Raw genomic sequence first — 14,381 nt, forward strand, 5'->3', positions numbered from 1 at the left:
GTCGGTCATTCCAATCAAAGTAGTGTACGCCTTCGTGAAAGCCACTCCCAACCACAGCTGGTGTAGAAGCGATGCCTCACGTCGGTGAAGTCCGGGTTGATGTCGGAGTTGGAGCGCAGGGTTCAGTTCGTACAACCTGGTGAGCGTTATATTTGGGGTGTTCCACTCTGTTAAAGAGTGCTTGCATGACAGGTGACGAAGCTGCCTTGCAGCGTCGGTTCTGGAAAGAGGAATGGGAACGCTCTGTTGTTCTTGATGCGACTCTCGAGCAGCTTTGTCTGCTTGATCATTTCCACTGATTCCGCAATGGCCAGGTAGCCAATGGAAAATAATTTCGTGGCCTTTCTCTTCGACGTCGTGATGAAGTTTGATGATTGTGTATGTTAGCTGTTCGTGAGCTCGACGTCTGAGAATTGACTACGTGCTGTGCAAAGCCGGTCTCGAGTCGGAAAGCATGGCCCACGTACCAGGACTCTCTGAGTCAATAAATTGAAGTGCACTGCGCCGAGCCGGGAGTTCCGCAGCCGTGGACGTCGCGACACGTGACATCTTGAATGGCAGTGCTACTCCTCTTCTCGGTATGAGCACAGCAGCCCCATAACTGGTCGATGTGGCCGATCCGTCAGTATAGATGTGTACATATTTCTCTTTGAACAGGAGCAAGCTCAATTGGTTTAGTGCAAGCGGTGGCAAACCTGACTTTTTCTGAAGACCTGGAATTCTGAGGTGTACTTCAGGACGACACAAGCATCATGGAGAAGACACCGACCTTGCCGCAGGTGTGTACTCCGATGTAAGCGAGGCACGATATGCACTGACAGTTGTGCTAAATGTCGCGGAATCTTTCCACGGTGAGTGCGGCGAGGTGGTGGAAACGGATGCGGGCAATGTGCCTGACATGTGCACGCATTGTCTCGACGGAGATGTGGGTCGTGATTGAATAATCTTGAGCAATGGCAATAGTTTCAGCTATTGAAGCACTGCGTGGTAATCCAAGGCATATCCTCAGAGCTTGGGCTTGAATGCTCTGAACTATACGTAAATTGGTTTTGCGTACATGGGATATTACAGTATTACAGCATACTACAAATTGGATATTACAGCTAGGCTGTACCGGAGGAACCCAACAAGGAACACCCTGTAGAGCTGTAACATGGAATATGTGGACACCCCCCACTTCTTTTCTGCAAGAAATCTGAACAGATGAGATATAGCAATCAGTTGCTTTTTCACTTGCTTCGAGTGAGGAATCCAGGGCAGGTCTATGTCAATCACAAAACCCAATAACCTGTGACTTCTCCAGGACGATATCACTTGTCCGTTGATTGATATGGCGTATGCAGACATTGGCTTCCGGGTAAATGCCACCACTGCACACCTTTCCCACGTCACCTCCAGACCTTGTTCACGAAGGTAGCGTGATGTCGATGAGGCCGCCTTCTGAAGCCCAGCGCAAAGCTGAAGCCGTGTCCCCCCCCCGCCCCCCAACGTCCAGATACAGATGTCGTCGGCGCAAATAGAGAGTCAAACGGTGCTTGACAGGTCCTCGAGTAGTCCAATAAGGGCTATATTAAAAAGCGTTGGTCTTAGTACTCCGGCTTGAGGGACTCCGCGGCTACTGTAATACTGGAGTGTCGGGCGATCCACGGTGAGCACGTAGAATGATCGCCTCTGTAGGTACCTACGAACCCAGAGATATATCTTGCCACCAAGTCCTATTGCTTCTAACGCTTTAAGGGTGGCTTCACGGGTAACGTTATCGTAAGCCCTTTTAACGTCTAGAAACAAGGCAGCAGACAAGCGTTTACAGGCCTTCTGGAATTCGACCTACGTTAGCAAGTCGACAACGTGGTCTATAGATTAACGGCCGCACCTGAATCCTGTCAACATGTCTGGATAAATTTCATAGTGTTCTAGGTACCACTCCAGATGCGTTAGAACCATCCGTTCCATTACTTTTCCTACACAACTAGCAAACACGATCGGACGGTATGACGCAATGTCCAAAGCTGACTTGCCAGCTCTGAGAAGCGGAATGAGGCGACTTGTCTTCCATTCTTGGGGAACTGTGCCAGTCTGCCACGAGTCGTTGTACAGGAGCAGGAGTGCCTCTCGAGCCCGTTCACCAAGGTTACACAAAGCGCGGTATGCAATGCCATCTGGTCCTGGCGCTGAAGAACGCCACCATAAAGCAAGCGCAGCCTCTAGTTCGTCCAGAGAAAAAGGGCACTCCATACAAGGATCACGTGAGAATGGTAAGTGGTCGGGAGTCTGCGTTCCAGTGGAGCTTGCTTCACCGGTAATCCTCCAACAAAAGGATTCTGCGACTTCAATCTTAGAATAGTATGTTGCTGGGCGTGTTGGTACATACTTTTAGAAAAGATGAAACCCAGCCTTTAAGACGCAAGCACCAGGAGAGACGTAGACAGACACACGTGTGTCTGCCTACTTCTCTCCTGGTGTTTGCGTCTTAAAGGCTGGGTTCCATCGTTTCTAAAAAACTTCAATCTCTTTGTATTGTGGGTAAAGAGCCAAGGAAATACATGGGTGGCTCTGTCCAGGGGTTGCACGGAGGTCACGAACAGTTCTCGATATAAAAGACAAACGCTTTCGGGGATCTAGAGACTCGCAGAAAGACATCCATCGTTGCGAAGCCAGCTTCTTCATAGGACGCAGTATTTTCTTCTGTGCGTCTGGCCAATCTCAAACCATGAATGTAATTTGAATGAATACTTACCTCGGTATCACTATCAGCAATGACTTATCATGGCGCGAGCACGTAACAAAGCTAATATCATCTGCGAATAAAAAACTAGGCTTTCTTAAACGCCATCTTCACGACGCCCCTCAAAATGTAAAGCTACTTGCTTATAAATCATTAATCAGGCCAAAACTTGAGTATGCATCCGCCATCTGGAATCCACAGCAAGCTTACCTCATCGACTCATTAGAAGCTGTGCAAAACAGAGCCGCCCGTTTCATTCACCGCTCATACTCGCCCTATATCAGTGTTTCATCTCTCAAGCTACATTCCCAATTATGCAGTCTTTCCCTCCGTCGCCGTATTTCTAGCCTGTGCCTATTTCACAAATTTTATTATTCCCAGCTCAGACAGCAGCCATACATCTGCGCACCGCCATCACGCACGTCTCGCCGAATTGGTCATCCGCTGAAAGTCTCACGCCAACGTGCCCGTACGACTACATTTTCCCAGTCATTCTTCCTCCGAACAGCAAGCGACTGGAACGACCTTCCCCATGAAATTGTAGCCATCACCTGTCCATCAACCTTCCTAGAAAAAGTTACATCCCACCTGTCATCATGAAAAAAAAATGTTTTACTTTTTCACGTTAAACCCACCCCTTATGTAAAACCCCCTGCAGGGGGTCTTTAAGGAAATAAAAATGAAATGAAATGAAATTTGTGCGTCTGTATCTTCGTTCCTCACGGCGGCTAATAGACGGAAGTTTTTCTTACTCGATGTCGCATTCGGTGCGTGCGGAGCTTTTCAAAATCGAATGTGTGGCAACCTGTAAGGTATCTTTTATTGCGTCCCCTAGGCTGGATCGTATGTCGTCTGGACAGCATTCTTTCATGAGTGATTTAAATTTCGGCCAGTCGGTGCATTGGACGGCTCCGGAAAACTTGGAACTAGTCAGCCCCTCAATCGTGAGATAAGCTGGGATGTGGTCGAGCTCACTTCCCCGCGTTTCCAAGTCCGAGAACCATTGAACCTTTCTGTCAAAAGAGCGCGAAACAAAGCTACGGTCAAGTCAGCTACTATACGCTGTTCCTCGCAGATAGGTGGAGCTTCCATCATCTAACAAACAAAGTTCTCGTTTAGAGGCATATGCACATCAATTACTCCTCATGTAGATATTGTAAATAAACGCAGTACTCTTCGCTCTCGATGAGAATCTGTTCTTTATTTACTTCAACAACATCCCCAGCGTGGATGAGTCGGACGATGGCATGGGCTAGCTACCAATTTTTACATTACCGATCCCAACTCATACACCGACCACTCAACTTTTCGCATATAATAAACCGTCTTTCCTCCACAAGCCACGTTCATTCTCCGCTCGCCTCAGCTATTTGTTTCTGGATAGGCCCGGTCCTCCTGCCTTGCGCTTTTTCGCACCCAATCCCTTTTCTGCAGTTTTCTCACATCGCACTAAGAATACCTGTGCTGAAAGTGCCTCTCAGCGGCTACCGTCAGTGAAGCAGGTGTAGCACGGGTGCTACACCTGTTTTTACATCTGGCCACGTATTTCGGAGGCCACAGCATTCAATACCGTAGCGGACTAAGACGACGATGTACGCATCGTAAAGGACATGTTGTCCATGAGAAGACAGCGGTGTTCGCTGTTGCGGGAGCGTGCTGCTTATGCAGTAAATGAGTTCAGAGCTAGAAAAACCTCAAGTTCGCCTATCGGAAAGAAAAAAAGCTGAGTGCCTTTCCACTCTGTGAAGAAGGATGAGCAGCGAAGCTGTGTTGTGGGCCCCCTTAATGTCGAACGCTGCGGGTCGGCCCGGTATTGCATTATCTTCAGAATTCTTTTTCTACATGCGGACACGATAGTGCGGAAAGTAGCCTTTAACAGCTTCGCTGTAAGAACACTGCAGTGCGTTAACTTTTATCCCCATTCACGTGACGCGAGGCTTTCTCTTCTCAGACAAATGTACAGATCTATAGTGCCATTCACGATCATACACAGTGCTACCTTTTATATCGTTTATGAAAAAGGAAGTAACAACGACGACTTTGCAAGGAAAGAAGGCTTCTCTAAAGTAAATTAAAATTTGAGGCTATCCGTCGACAGAAACGGCTTAGACAGCCAATGGAGCCACCACATTAGGCACCAAGTCGAGCTCAAACGTTTCAACTTTTAAACCGTGAACTAAGAGGTGAGCGATGGAGCACCATGTTTGCGTCCATCAAAATGTTATCAGTTGAGGCGCGAAGGGTAGCCGTCAATGAGCTAAGAAAAAAAAAATTCAGTAAAAATAAAAACAAACATAAAAAGAAGAAAGAAATCGAAACATAAGAGACGCAATATTTAAAGCCTATACCCAACCCTACTGGAACCTACGATTGTCATGTCTCATCTCATCCTGAAGCAATCCAACTCCGCCAAAATTTGGCATAACCTGAAAAAAAAAAAATAAAAAAATAAAAATAAAGGGAGGCTTCACGACAGTTATGTATCCAAAGTAAAAAAAAATAGAAAAGGGGCAAAATGACTTAGGACAGGTGCACCAGTAGAAAACTTTCATGAACCATTGGAGCGGAAAGAACTACGAAATCGCGAGCTTCTAATCTTTCCCCTCTGATTTCTTATCATTATTGCCTTATTTCGTCGAACAACACCTATGTATTGAAAAATGGAGCCGCAAATGCCACGGCGTAACACGTGTCCTATCTCGCCTCTGCCGGGCCGCGAAAGACAAATAGACGTCCAGACGCGCACGAGGTATACTACGCTCGCGGCGCTCTTGCTCAGTCGCAGCACAGTAGTTCGGTCTTTGCTCGGTTTCTCCCTGCAACAGCGCTGCAAAAGCGCGAAAACACGAAAACAGTGCGTTCTTCTTCTACGCATGAAGAACAGGAAACAAACGAAGTCATGTGTGATGGCAGAGAGCGAAAACGAGACGATAAAGATAAACGAACGGGAACGAAATGTCACTAGCAGAGAAAATGAAAAGAGAGAGGGAGAGAGAGAGAGAAAGGGAGGGTAAAGAGATAATTACCCGTCTGTTCTTAATAGATTGGCGCAAGACACGAACAGAGACCTTCAGAAATAGGGGAATCCCACGCAGGGACATATGACGCCATCAAAAAAAGTCCCAAATAAAAAAAAAAAACCTCAACAGCGAAACAAAAGGGCGCCGCTGTCGTGAGACCCGCGAATGAGCCGGATAGCCCATTTTTCAACAGGCGCCTTCGTTAGTCACCGCCAGATGGCGTTGCGCACAACTTCGCGTTCGGCTTTTGGGGAACTAGCCGGACGAGGCGAGAGGTGGGGAGGAACCGAGACGCCAGACGTCGGGAAGAAGCAGCCTGGAACGACGGCACGACGCTTGGCTGCATTCACTATGGCAGGTTCGTCTTTGCGCCCACGAGCCAGGCCCGAATCACTTTGGTAACCAAAGAACGAAACGGCATTTTTAAAGATGAGTATACGTTGTACGCAGAAACGACACAGAAAGGCACACAAGTAAAGCTATCCCAGATTAAGGAAAACATTTAAGGAAAAGGAAAAGATTTGGTCATATAAAAGTTAAGTTTGTTTATTCTCTAATCAACAAACTTCGGTAAGGCGAAACCTTCAAATATGGTAATACTAGAGTGGGAAAATTAAAAGTGAGTCAGTCTAAACGGAAAGCGTCTCCTTACGTGCATCGATAATGTGTTAAAGTAGAAGAAGAACAGCATGCGAAAACATGGCACGATGGCGAGGTCGTCATCGATAGATAAAGACCGCTCAGCAAAAGAAAAAAAGAAGATGCAAGACAGAAATCAATGAGACGTTAGAAGAATATGTGGAGGAGAAGTACGAGGAATGACAGATAAAAGAGGGTGTCGATCTACCAACAGCGTCCACCACCAAGTGATAACGCTTGGCAGAAATTTTATACCAATCTTAATGCAAATTTATAGTGCGTGCGGAAGAAGTCGGATTAAACAAGGTACAGGAAGATGAAAGAGTTGAAATAATAATGCGCACGATGTAGCGGAATTTCCATTGTGGACACGAAAACATGTGATGCTGTACACATTATATACTGCGCCTGAAGAGTCCAGAGAGTGTGATTTTTCACGTCATTGCATCACTCACGTCGCTAACCTTGCCCTATTCTCTTTGCGTGTGTCAGTTCCCGTCCTTGCCGAGTTTCTGGATGATAAAGCATATCGATTCTGACGGACCTCTCGGACTCCAGATTGGCCGCGAAGACTTTCCTCTTTATTCACGGCACATTAAGCGAAACAGGAGACGAACGACCACCGAACGGACGCCGTAAGTGACTGCGCTTCACAAAATGGCGGTCATGCAACGAAACCCGACCCAGACGAGGTTCTCGCATCGCCGACTCTCGTTAAGTGCGGGGCCACCGGCGGAGAAGCGCGGCCGGCGCGAAGGCGCGCGTGGCGCACGAGGGCGGCCTCGCCATCTTCGCTACAACGGTGCCTGGGATCTCGGCTCGGCGACAGCATTGACACATTGCGTGCACCCGCCACCGTGTCGTCAGAAATGGAGAACTAAGGTTCTGCGCTTCACTTTCAGTTAGGTGTACTGACGATTATCTTTGTTTTATCGCGGTGTCCGATTCGCTGCTTCGCGGAGATCAAGAAGAAACTTCCGTCTGCGAGCCGCACTGAGAACGTTGCTTCCTAGGCCACGTATCGCTCCGCAAACGGTAACGGAGTGCACCTCTAGACATCCTCAATGGCGCCCGGACTCGGAAAGGTACTCACATTTTCTCCTCGGCTTCTAGGGTAAGCCGCTTCCCAAATACCACACTGACCAACTAGAAACGACACATTTGTCAGTCGACGCGCGTACGCATTTCACTACGCGAACTCTGTGCGCCACTAATGGTGTCAACTGTGCCGCAGTGCCGATATGTGGCACTAAATCGTGCTACGCGCCACAAACAAGCACCTCGGCATAGCGCAACGCTGCGCGGTTGCTGTGTAGCGGAGTATATATAGGCACGCGTCCACGGACGAGATTTACGTGACGGCCGCGAAGGCGCGTCCGACGGCCATAAATAGGCCGCACCACGCGCCCGGCCAGGAATGACCCGTCTGCGCATATACAACACACCTAGGCGGCACGACAGGCCGAGAAAAAGGGGGCCGGGGCTCAAGTGTGCGCGGGGCCGGGCGGGAGTGCCGGCCGCAGCGTGGACCGAGCGGCGCGAGGAACGATCCCCGAGGGTGCTGTTCTACGGGACGTCGAAAGGGGCACCTGGTGAGGTGCCCGCTAACTTACGCTGCGGCCTCGCTCCCTTCTGCGTCCGCGCCGAGCTTCCTGGCGGGGCAGACGAACGAGGCGGAGTTGTTCACCTTGAGTGCTACGAACACGCTGCAATTAGAATTTGGCGAAGAGTGCACGCGACCCTCCTAGCTAACCCACAGAGTGCGCACACGGGCGTTCGAGTTTCCGGGACCAACGAGCGCCGCGAAGAAGCCGACTTTCTCCGCCATCTGAACGTCTGAATCTGAATTTGAGGGCAATAATGCGGTAGCTGGGCGAACCGGCGCAAGTGATTCGATATGGTACCGCGCAGCAGCAAGGGGCACGAAGAAAGGCAATAGACTTATCACTGGACTTAACAAAAAATGTCGGCTCTCTCATAAATAAAGTGCATGACGTTGTCAAGTAAGTAAACAGCCATGTCTGTGCTCTTTTCCTTTTCATTGTGTTCCGTCCTGCCGAGCAGCTCTTACCAAGATGCATGCCTTTTTCCGACACTTCTTTCCCAGAAGTAATTGTAGGTTGGAATTACACTTTATTTTCCTTCGTAAATAAATTGCGATCTGACTGCACTGGGTTTAACAACAAAATATAGAAGAATATACCGCTCAGCATAAACATTAACTTTTCCGGTCTTTCTTCGCGATCCCTGAGAACACGCCGGACTCGAGGAACGGTGTATATTGATGAATACACATTATGTCTGAGGCCATATACCACCTCTTAACCGCTGACCAATATCTTTAACTAATATCATCTGCAAACACTTCGAGAACATAATACACTCTCAAGTTATAAATTATCCAAAAGATGACGGTATTCAAGAATCAGCACAGCTTCCGTTAGTGATGATACTGGTGTGCAACGCAGCTCGCCGCGTACATCAATAGACACTGGCTTACAATTTGAGGCACTTTCTCATGACTTTTAAAGCTTTTGACGGTTTCCCTCATCACAGGCTTCAATAAAAGTTAGCAAAGGCTAATATTTATCATGATGTGCTTGAGTGTATAAAGGGACTTCCTTTCCAATCATAGTGTATACATCCCGTTAGTGAGCACAATTCATCCGTCTACCACGTATCATCCGGTGTCTCTCAAGGCAGTTCAAGGAAGCTCAATGCCATTCTAGTAAAGCGTATCAATCCTTTCGCTTTCCGTCGCCTGCTTTCTTTGGATGCGGTGCGCCTATGTCGCGAGGAGTTAACACACTCGCTCTCCGAGGAGCCCGTCTATACCCGCGGTTAGCGCGGCGTGCTTTGTCATGGCGCATCGATTCTTCTCTGCGGTTTGCTGCATTATCGCTTCGCGTCAGAAGAAAGACGGCGACGGAAAGCGCCCGAATTGATATGCCCTCATTGCTGAAATAGCCAATATTCTATGAACACTTCTTTTTATCCGGGCGAACGCCAAGAGCGCTCCGGCTATGACTCGTGCGTTGCAGCTAATACTGAGACATTCATTCGGGCTGATCGGTCTGTCATACTGAGAAAATAAATAGCGCTAGAACGACAACACAGGCCCAATAGCGCAGTTTGCTGTCGTTCTGATGTCTGTATTTGCCGTTTTAACGCTACTCAGTTTCCCAGCTCATACTGAATGTGAGAGCACATTAACATCGGTAAAAGTAAGCAGACTGCCCAGCCCTGAAAAGAAAGAAGAAAGGGATGCGAGGAAAATAGCGAATTTAAACGATGGCCTTTAGCGTCAATACAAACCAATCAAGGTTGCAGGACAAGACCGTCCCGTACATAGACAGTTTCACTCTCTCGGCAGTGCTAAGTGTCACCTGTTTAACACATGTGGATTGGCTCTTAGCCCACTGCTATCATTTCCAATACACGAAAACATGCAGCGCTTACCGTATACGTCAAGTGACGCTTCCTTCTTGTAGATGAACTCACTGGCGTTCCGCGATAGCGCGTAGCAGGCGTAACTGCCGGCGTGTTCGAGCGTCGGGCAGTTTAGCCGCAGTGTCCACACGGCAGATTGTTCCTCTTCCTCCTCCCGATGCTCGCTAGAAGAGGAAGATTCGACCTCCGACGACGCCGCTTCGCCGCTGGCACTCGGCAAGGTTGCCGTCGACTGCGGCGACGCGGTTGTGACGTTCTCGGCGTCTTCCCCCGAGAAAACGTCGCCACCGGGCGTCGTTAGCGAAGGCGGCGGTTCGGCACCACTCACAGTCTCGTTAGACGGCGACGTGGAGTTGTGTGCCAAAGTCGAGTTGTGCCCCAACGCTGCTGTTGCATTGGGTGGCGCGGTTGTTGTGGCCGACGTCACAGCGACCGCTGGCGGGGTCGTGGCCAGGGGCGCGACGGACGAGGCCGCCCTGGCTTTGCGGCTGGGCGGCGGCTCGAGGACAACGTTCGGAAGCTTGGAGGCGTTCTCGCCGTGGAACGTCCACCAGACTTCGATGTTGGGACCCGCGGTGTCCAGGCGACAGCGGAGAACGGCCGCCGAGCAGTTGGACACCAACGGCGGCTCGGCGACGTGCTCGAGTATGGACAGGCAACCTGCACCAGAAAAAAATAGGCACATTCAGGCTCCGCGCCACGTCTTCGCCGTATAACATGCCGTAGCGCCCAAAACGAGAGCAGATTCATCAAAACTGAGAGCTGGGCGAGTTGGTGTGGTTCCATCTTAACGAAAAAGTGTGCGAAAAAGACGTACACGAGAATGAGAGAAACGCCCGCGCTTTGTTGTATTTTCCCTTTCTCGTCTACGTCTTTTTCGCGCACTTTTTTCGTTAAGATGGAGCTAAACTAGGGCCATATACAACTACCAAAACTTATTCATAACGAGCCAGACAGTGAAGTCAATTGCCTGAATAGCTGAAAACTTCAAAGAACTTGTCAACTTTCACAGCATTCTAAAATCTCCATGTGCACTAAATATTAGTGTTTACCATATAACCACTCTGCACCATGAATGAAGTGCAACAAAATGGTCAATCAGGTATAGTTGGTTGACTTGCATATTGAAAACTTCTTAAGCGCAACAATAAACAGTACACGAATGAACAAGCGTCTTGTCCTGTTCCTTCGTGTAATGTCTGTTGCTGCACTTAGATAGTCTTCAAGAGGTGGTATGAATAAAGTTTCCTTTAAATGGCAATCGCACAGGTAAACCTAGGGTAACGTTCTGCAGAAAGTTGCACCGGTACAGAATGCTCTTACCTGCTGTATACTACACATAATCCGTTAACGACTCTGCCGTCTTCCACATAAGAAGAACGGGAGTAATAACACCGCGTCGCGCGCACACCAACGGCCGTCGTCTTTGAATTTACTATGTGATAACGGGACCGATACGAACATGTTCCTACACCAGAAACGCCGCATGTGCATGGCTGTCGACAGCAGTCTACGAGCATTAGCGTAGTCTTCGTAGTATCCGCCTTCGAATACATCGATGCAAGCGCCTCTTTCGATTTTCTCGCGTTAATAGGCACTGCGACGAAGATCACCTTTGCTGCTGCGGCTGTTGCGGTAGGTTATTAACGCTTACCAATGGATGCGTTCTCACGAAAGCCATTTCTTCCCCTTCTGCGAAACGATTCCGGCTTGCATTTGCAGATGCTTCAAGTCAGCAGTGTTTGCACCACAAATTTAAGTAAATGAAAGACCGGGGTGAGAGGGCACGAATTAACAGCACTTGCATGAAATTCGATCGACCACCACAGAAATAATGACAACACAGTTTCGGCTAACTTGAACGGCATCTTAGGCCGCTATATATATATATATATATATATATACGTAATCTGCGACAAGAGGTGAAATAGCAATACACAGCGTTTGTGGCGAGTACTTCTGCAAAAATATACAGTTAGGAACTACGATTTTACAGAAGGATGGGGAGAACGGTGACGAGAATCGCTTCAGTTTGAAGAGCACATGGCTCCGTTCATACGGTGAGATGATATCAATCTTCTTTCAACGCACAAAAAACCCACGCACTTTTGCGACGTTACGCGTGTAGATCGACACTTCGATTGTTAAGCAAATCGTGACAAAAGCATTAAAGCTATGGCTATTCTGCTAACCATCCCCAGTATCTTGCGAGGGTTCTCAGTTCACTATATATGCGACACCGCATTGGAGCAGCACTGGGAGAGGAACGCCTTAAGCTTCTCCCCCGGCTTTTCTTATTCGAACGTATGTGGGGCATTTTCGACGTCGGCTCAAACTTCGCCTCCAACTGCTGAGCAAGTGAGAAGATTCACCCTTCACAGAGAGACTGACCCGGCCTGCAAAAGCGCTCCTTCGACATAACTAGCACCACTAGGGTTTACGTGAACCTGAAAACTGATCGCTAACACGAAAATGCGGCTCAAAGCGACTTCACTCTGTTGAGTACATACCAACATATGAGAATTGTCTCAACTCTTGAAATCGAGACATGAGGTCCAAACGATCTCGCTTAGGTCCTCGACGCTTATGCAGTTATCGTTTTCCGCGTTCCATCTCCCTGCGATGTGCTTTATGTCATATTCCCTCCACCGCACACACCACGACATGTTCATGCAGCAGATACCTCAACGACGCACTTGCGTGTACACATCACTCCCCAATCTGTGCATTTGTATGCATGATGCTCGATGAACTGCGTCCCCGGCACTTCTTTAGGATGAAAATTACGTCTCACATTTTTGTATAAAGTTTGTAAACAGGGATAAGGTGCCTTATCCTTATCCCTGCTTACAAACTTTATACCACAGTGTGCTATTCCATCTGTCAGCCCCTTTCTTGATTTTGGTCTCACATTTTTTGTTTTTTACGAAGACATTACTATGTTCGTGAAGGCCACATGTGACCTTGATCAAGACTGAACCTACAGATAAGCCTGCCACGGGGAAAGAAAATTTCCGCCCAAACTCCTTCCCCATTGACCAGGCCCTCAACACGATAATCGCGCACCAAAACCATAGGGCGTGTCAAGGGAGCTCCTCCTTTCGAGGCCTCATCCATATTTCACTGTTCATCGTCGTCGTTCGGCCGGCAGCATTTCGCAAATGTCTCCGGCACCCCTGGTGTGTCCAGCGGTCTAAGCGCGCCACTGCCCAGACGTCGTAATTAATGAGCACCCGCCCGGAGGCTGTTCGCTTCGACGCAATCGAAGCGCGCGCGCAGCGCCTGAATGCATAATCCGACCACCCGCACAGCGCGCAGAAATAACTACGCAACGACAAATGGGTCGGACGGGGCATGGAGGAGGCTTTTACGCCCCCCTCCCCCACCTCGGGGGGGGGGGCTACGCGCGTTTCCGCAGCGCGCATAATCGGCGCTCTCTCGTCCGTAAGCGCTTTCGGAAGGAGCGCATAACGCGCCGCAATCGAAATACGTGGCCCCCAGGCATATCGGCCAGCTGGACACGGCGAAAAGATCAGGTACTTCGGCTCAACAATTGTACGCAGTTGAAGGCGGGTAGTTCGGTTTCAAGGCGTCGCAATCAATCAATCAATCAATCAATCAATCAATCAATCAATCAATCAATCAATCAATCAATCAATCAATCAATCAATCAATCAATCAATCAATCAATCAATCAATCAATCAATCAATCAATCAATCAATCAATCAATCAATCAATCAATCAATCAATCAATCAATCTTTTCCACAAAATCCCACGTGCATTTCAGGGTAAGCATTATGGAAAATAAAGTAATTTTATTTCGTCCGTTTCATGTCGCAAGCCTCGGCCATGATATGTTTTAGTTGCTGCCGAGATACTGCGGAATTTCCGGCAACGACAGAGCAGACGAAACTGCACGTTCGGCTCACCAACAGCATCAGCGCGCACTAATACCGTTGACGCGAACCCATGCGTCGAGGCAACTTGACTCACTTGCACGTAGCATTACACTTCGATGGGATTCAACGGATTTTTCGAATTCTATATTACATTCACTGGAACCTGACTTGCTAATACGCCTTCCTCCAGGATTTTCGCGTCGTGAAGCAACTTTAGTGTGCCCTCGCATGGCTGGGCGTATCATTTACGAACGCTTATTTATTCCTCATCGGAGGAGGAGGAAAACTTTATTTGCCCTAATTGGTTAGAAATTAGCGGTGGAAGATGTGGTCGGCCGTCTTCACGGTCTTCTTCCTCAACTGCGCAGGGTCGACGCCCCTATTCCAGGGCACCACTGAGGGTGGCTACTCGGTGAGCGTGCCTTACTAGTCCATGCTAGACTTTCGGGTCGCTGCTGGAGAGCACCCTCTCCCACTGCTCCGCACTCGGGTCTTTTATTTGAAGGAATTGTTGATTCCGAACCCATCCCCATGTAATGTGATATAAGGTGGGCTTGGCGCCGCACCAGGGGCAAATGTCTTTATACTGGGTGGGAAACATCTTGCTTAGTGTGTTTAGATTTGGGTACGTTCCTGTTTGCAGCCT

The 14,381-nt window shown here is 48.7% G+C and overlaps 1 protein-coding gene across 1 annotated transcript in view; it reads right to left on the reverse strand.

The window, feature by feature from the left end:
- LOC126539638 (tyrosine-protein phosphatase 69D-like) overlaps positions 1–12,253 on the reverse strand; it is a 111,895-nt gene extending 99,642 nt beyond the window's left edge. Inside the window, exons 1-2 of the mRNA XM_072285246.1 lie at positions 12,226–12,253; positions 9,844–10,494 (exon numbers count right to left, since the gene is read on the reverse strand). Coding sequence (XP_072141347.1) covers positions 9,844–10,494; positions 12,226–12,253 — 679 coding nt within the window. The remainder of the gene's footprint in view (positions 1–9,843; positions 10,495–12,225) is intronic.
- Positions 12,254–14,381: the final 2,128 nt, after the last annotated feature.

This window comes from Dermacentor andersoni, chromosome 11 (genome assembly GCF_023375885.2).
Source record: "Dermacentor andersoni chromosome 11, qqDerAnde1_hic_scaffold, whole genome shotgun sequence".
In the NCBI taxonomy this organism is placed as follows: domain Eukaryota; kingdom Metazoa; phylum Arthropoda; class Arachnida; order Ixodida; family Ixodidae; genus Dermacentor; species Dermacentor andersoni.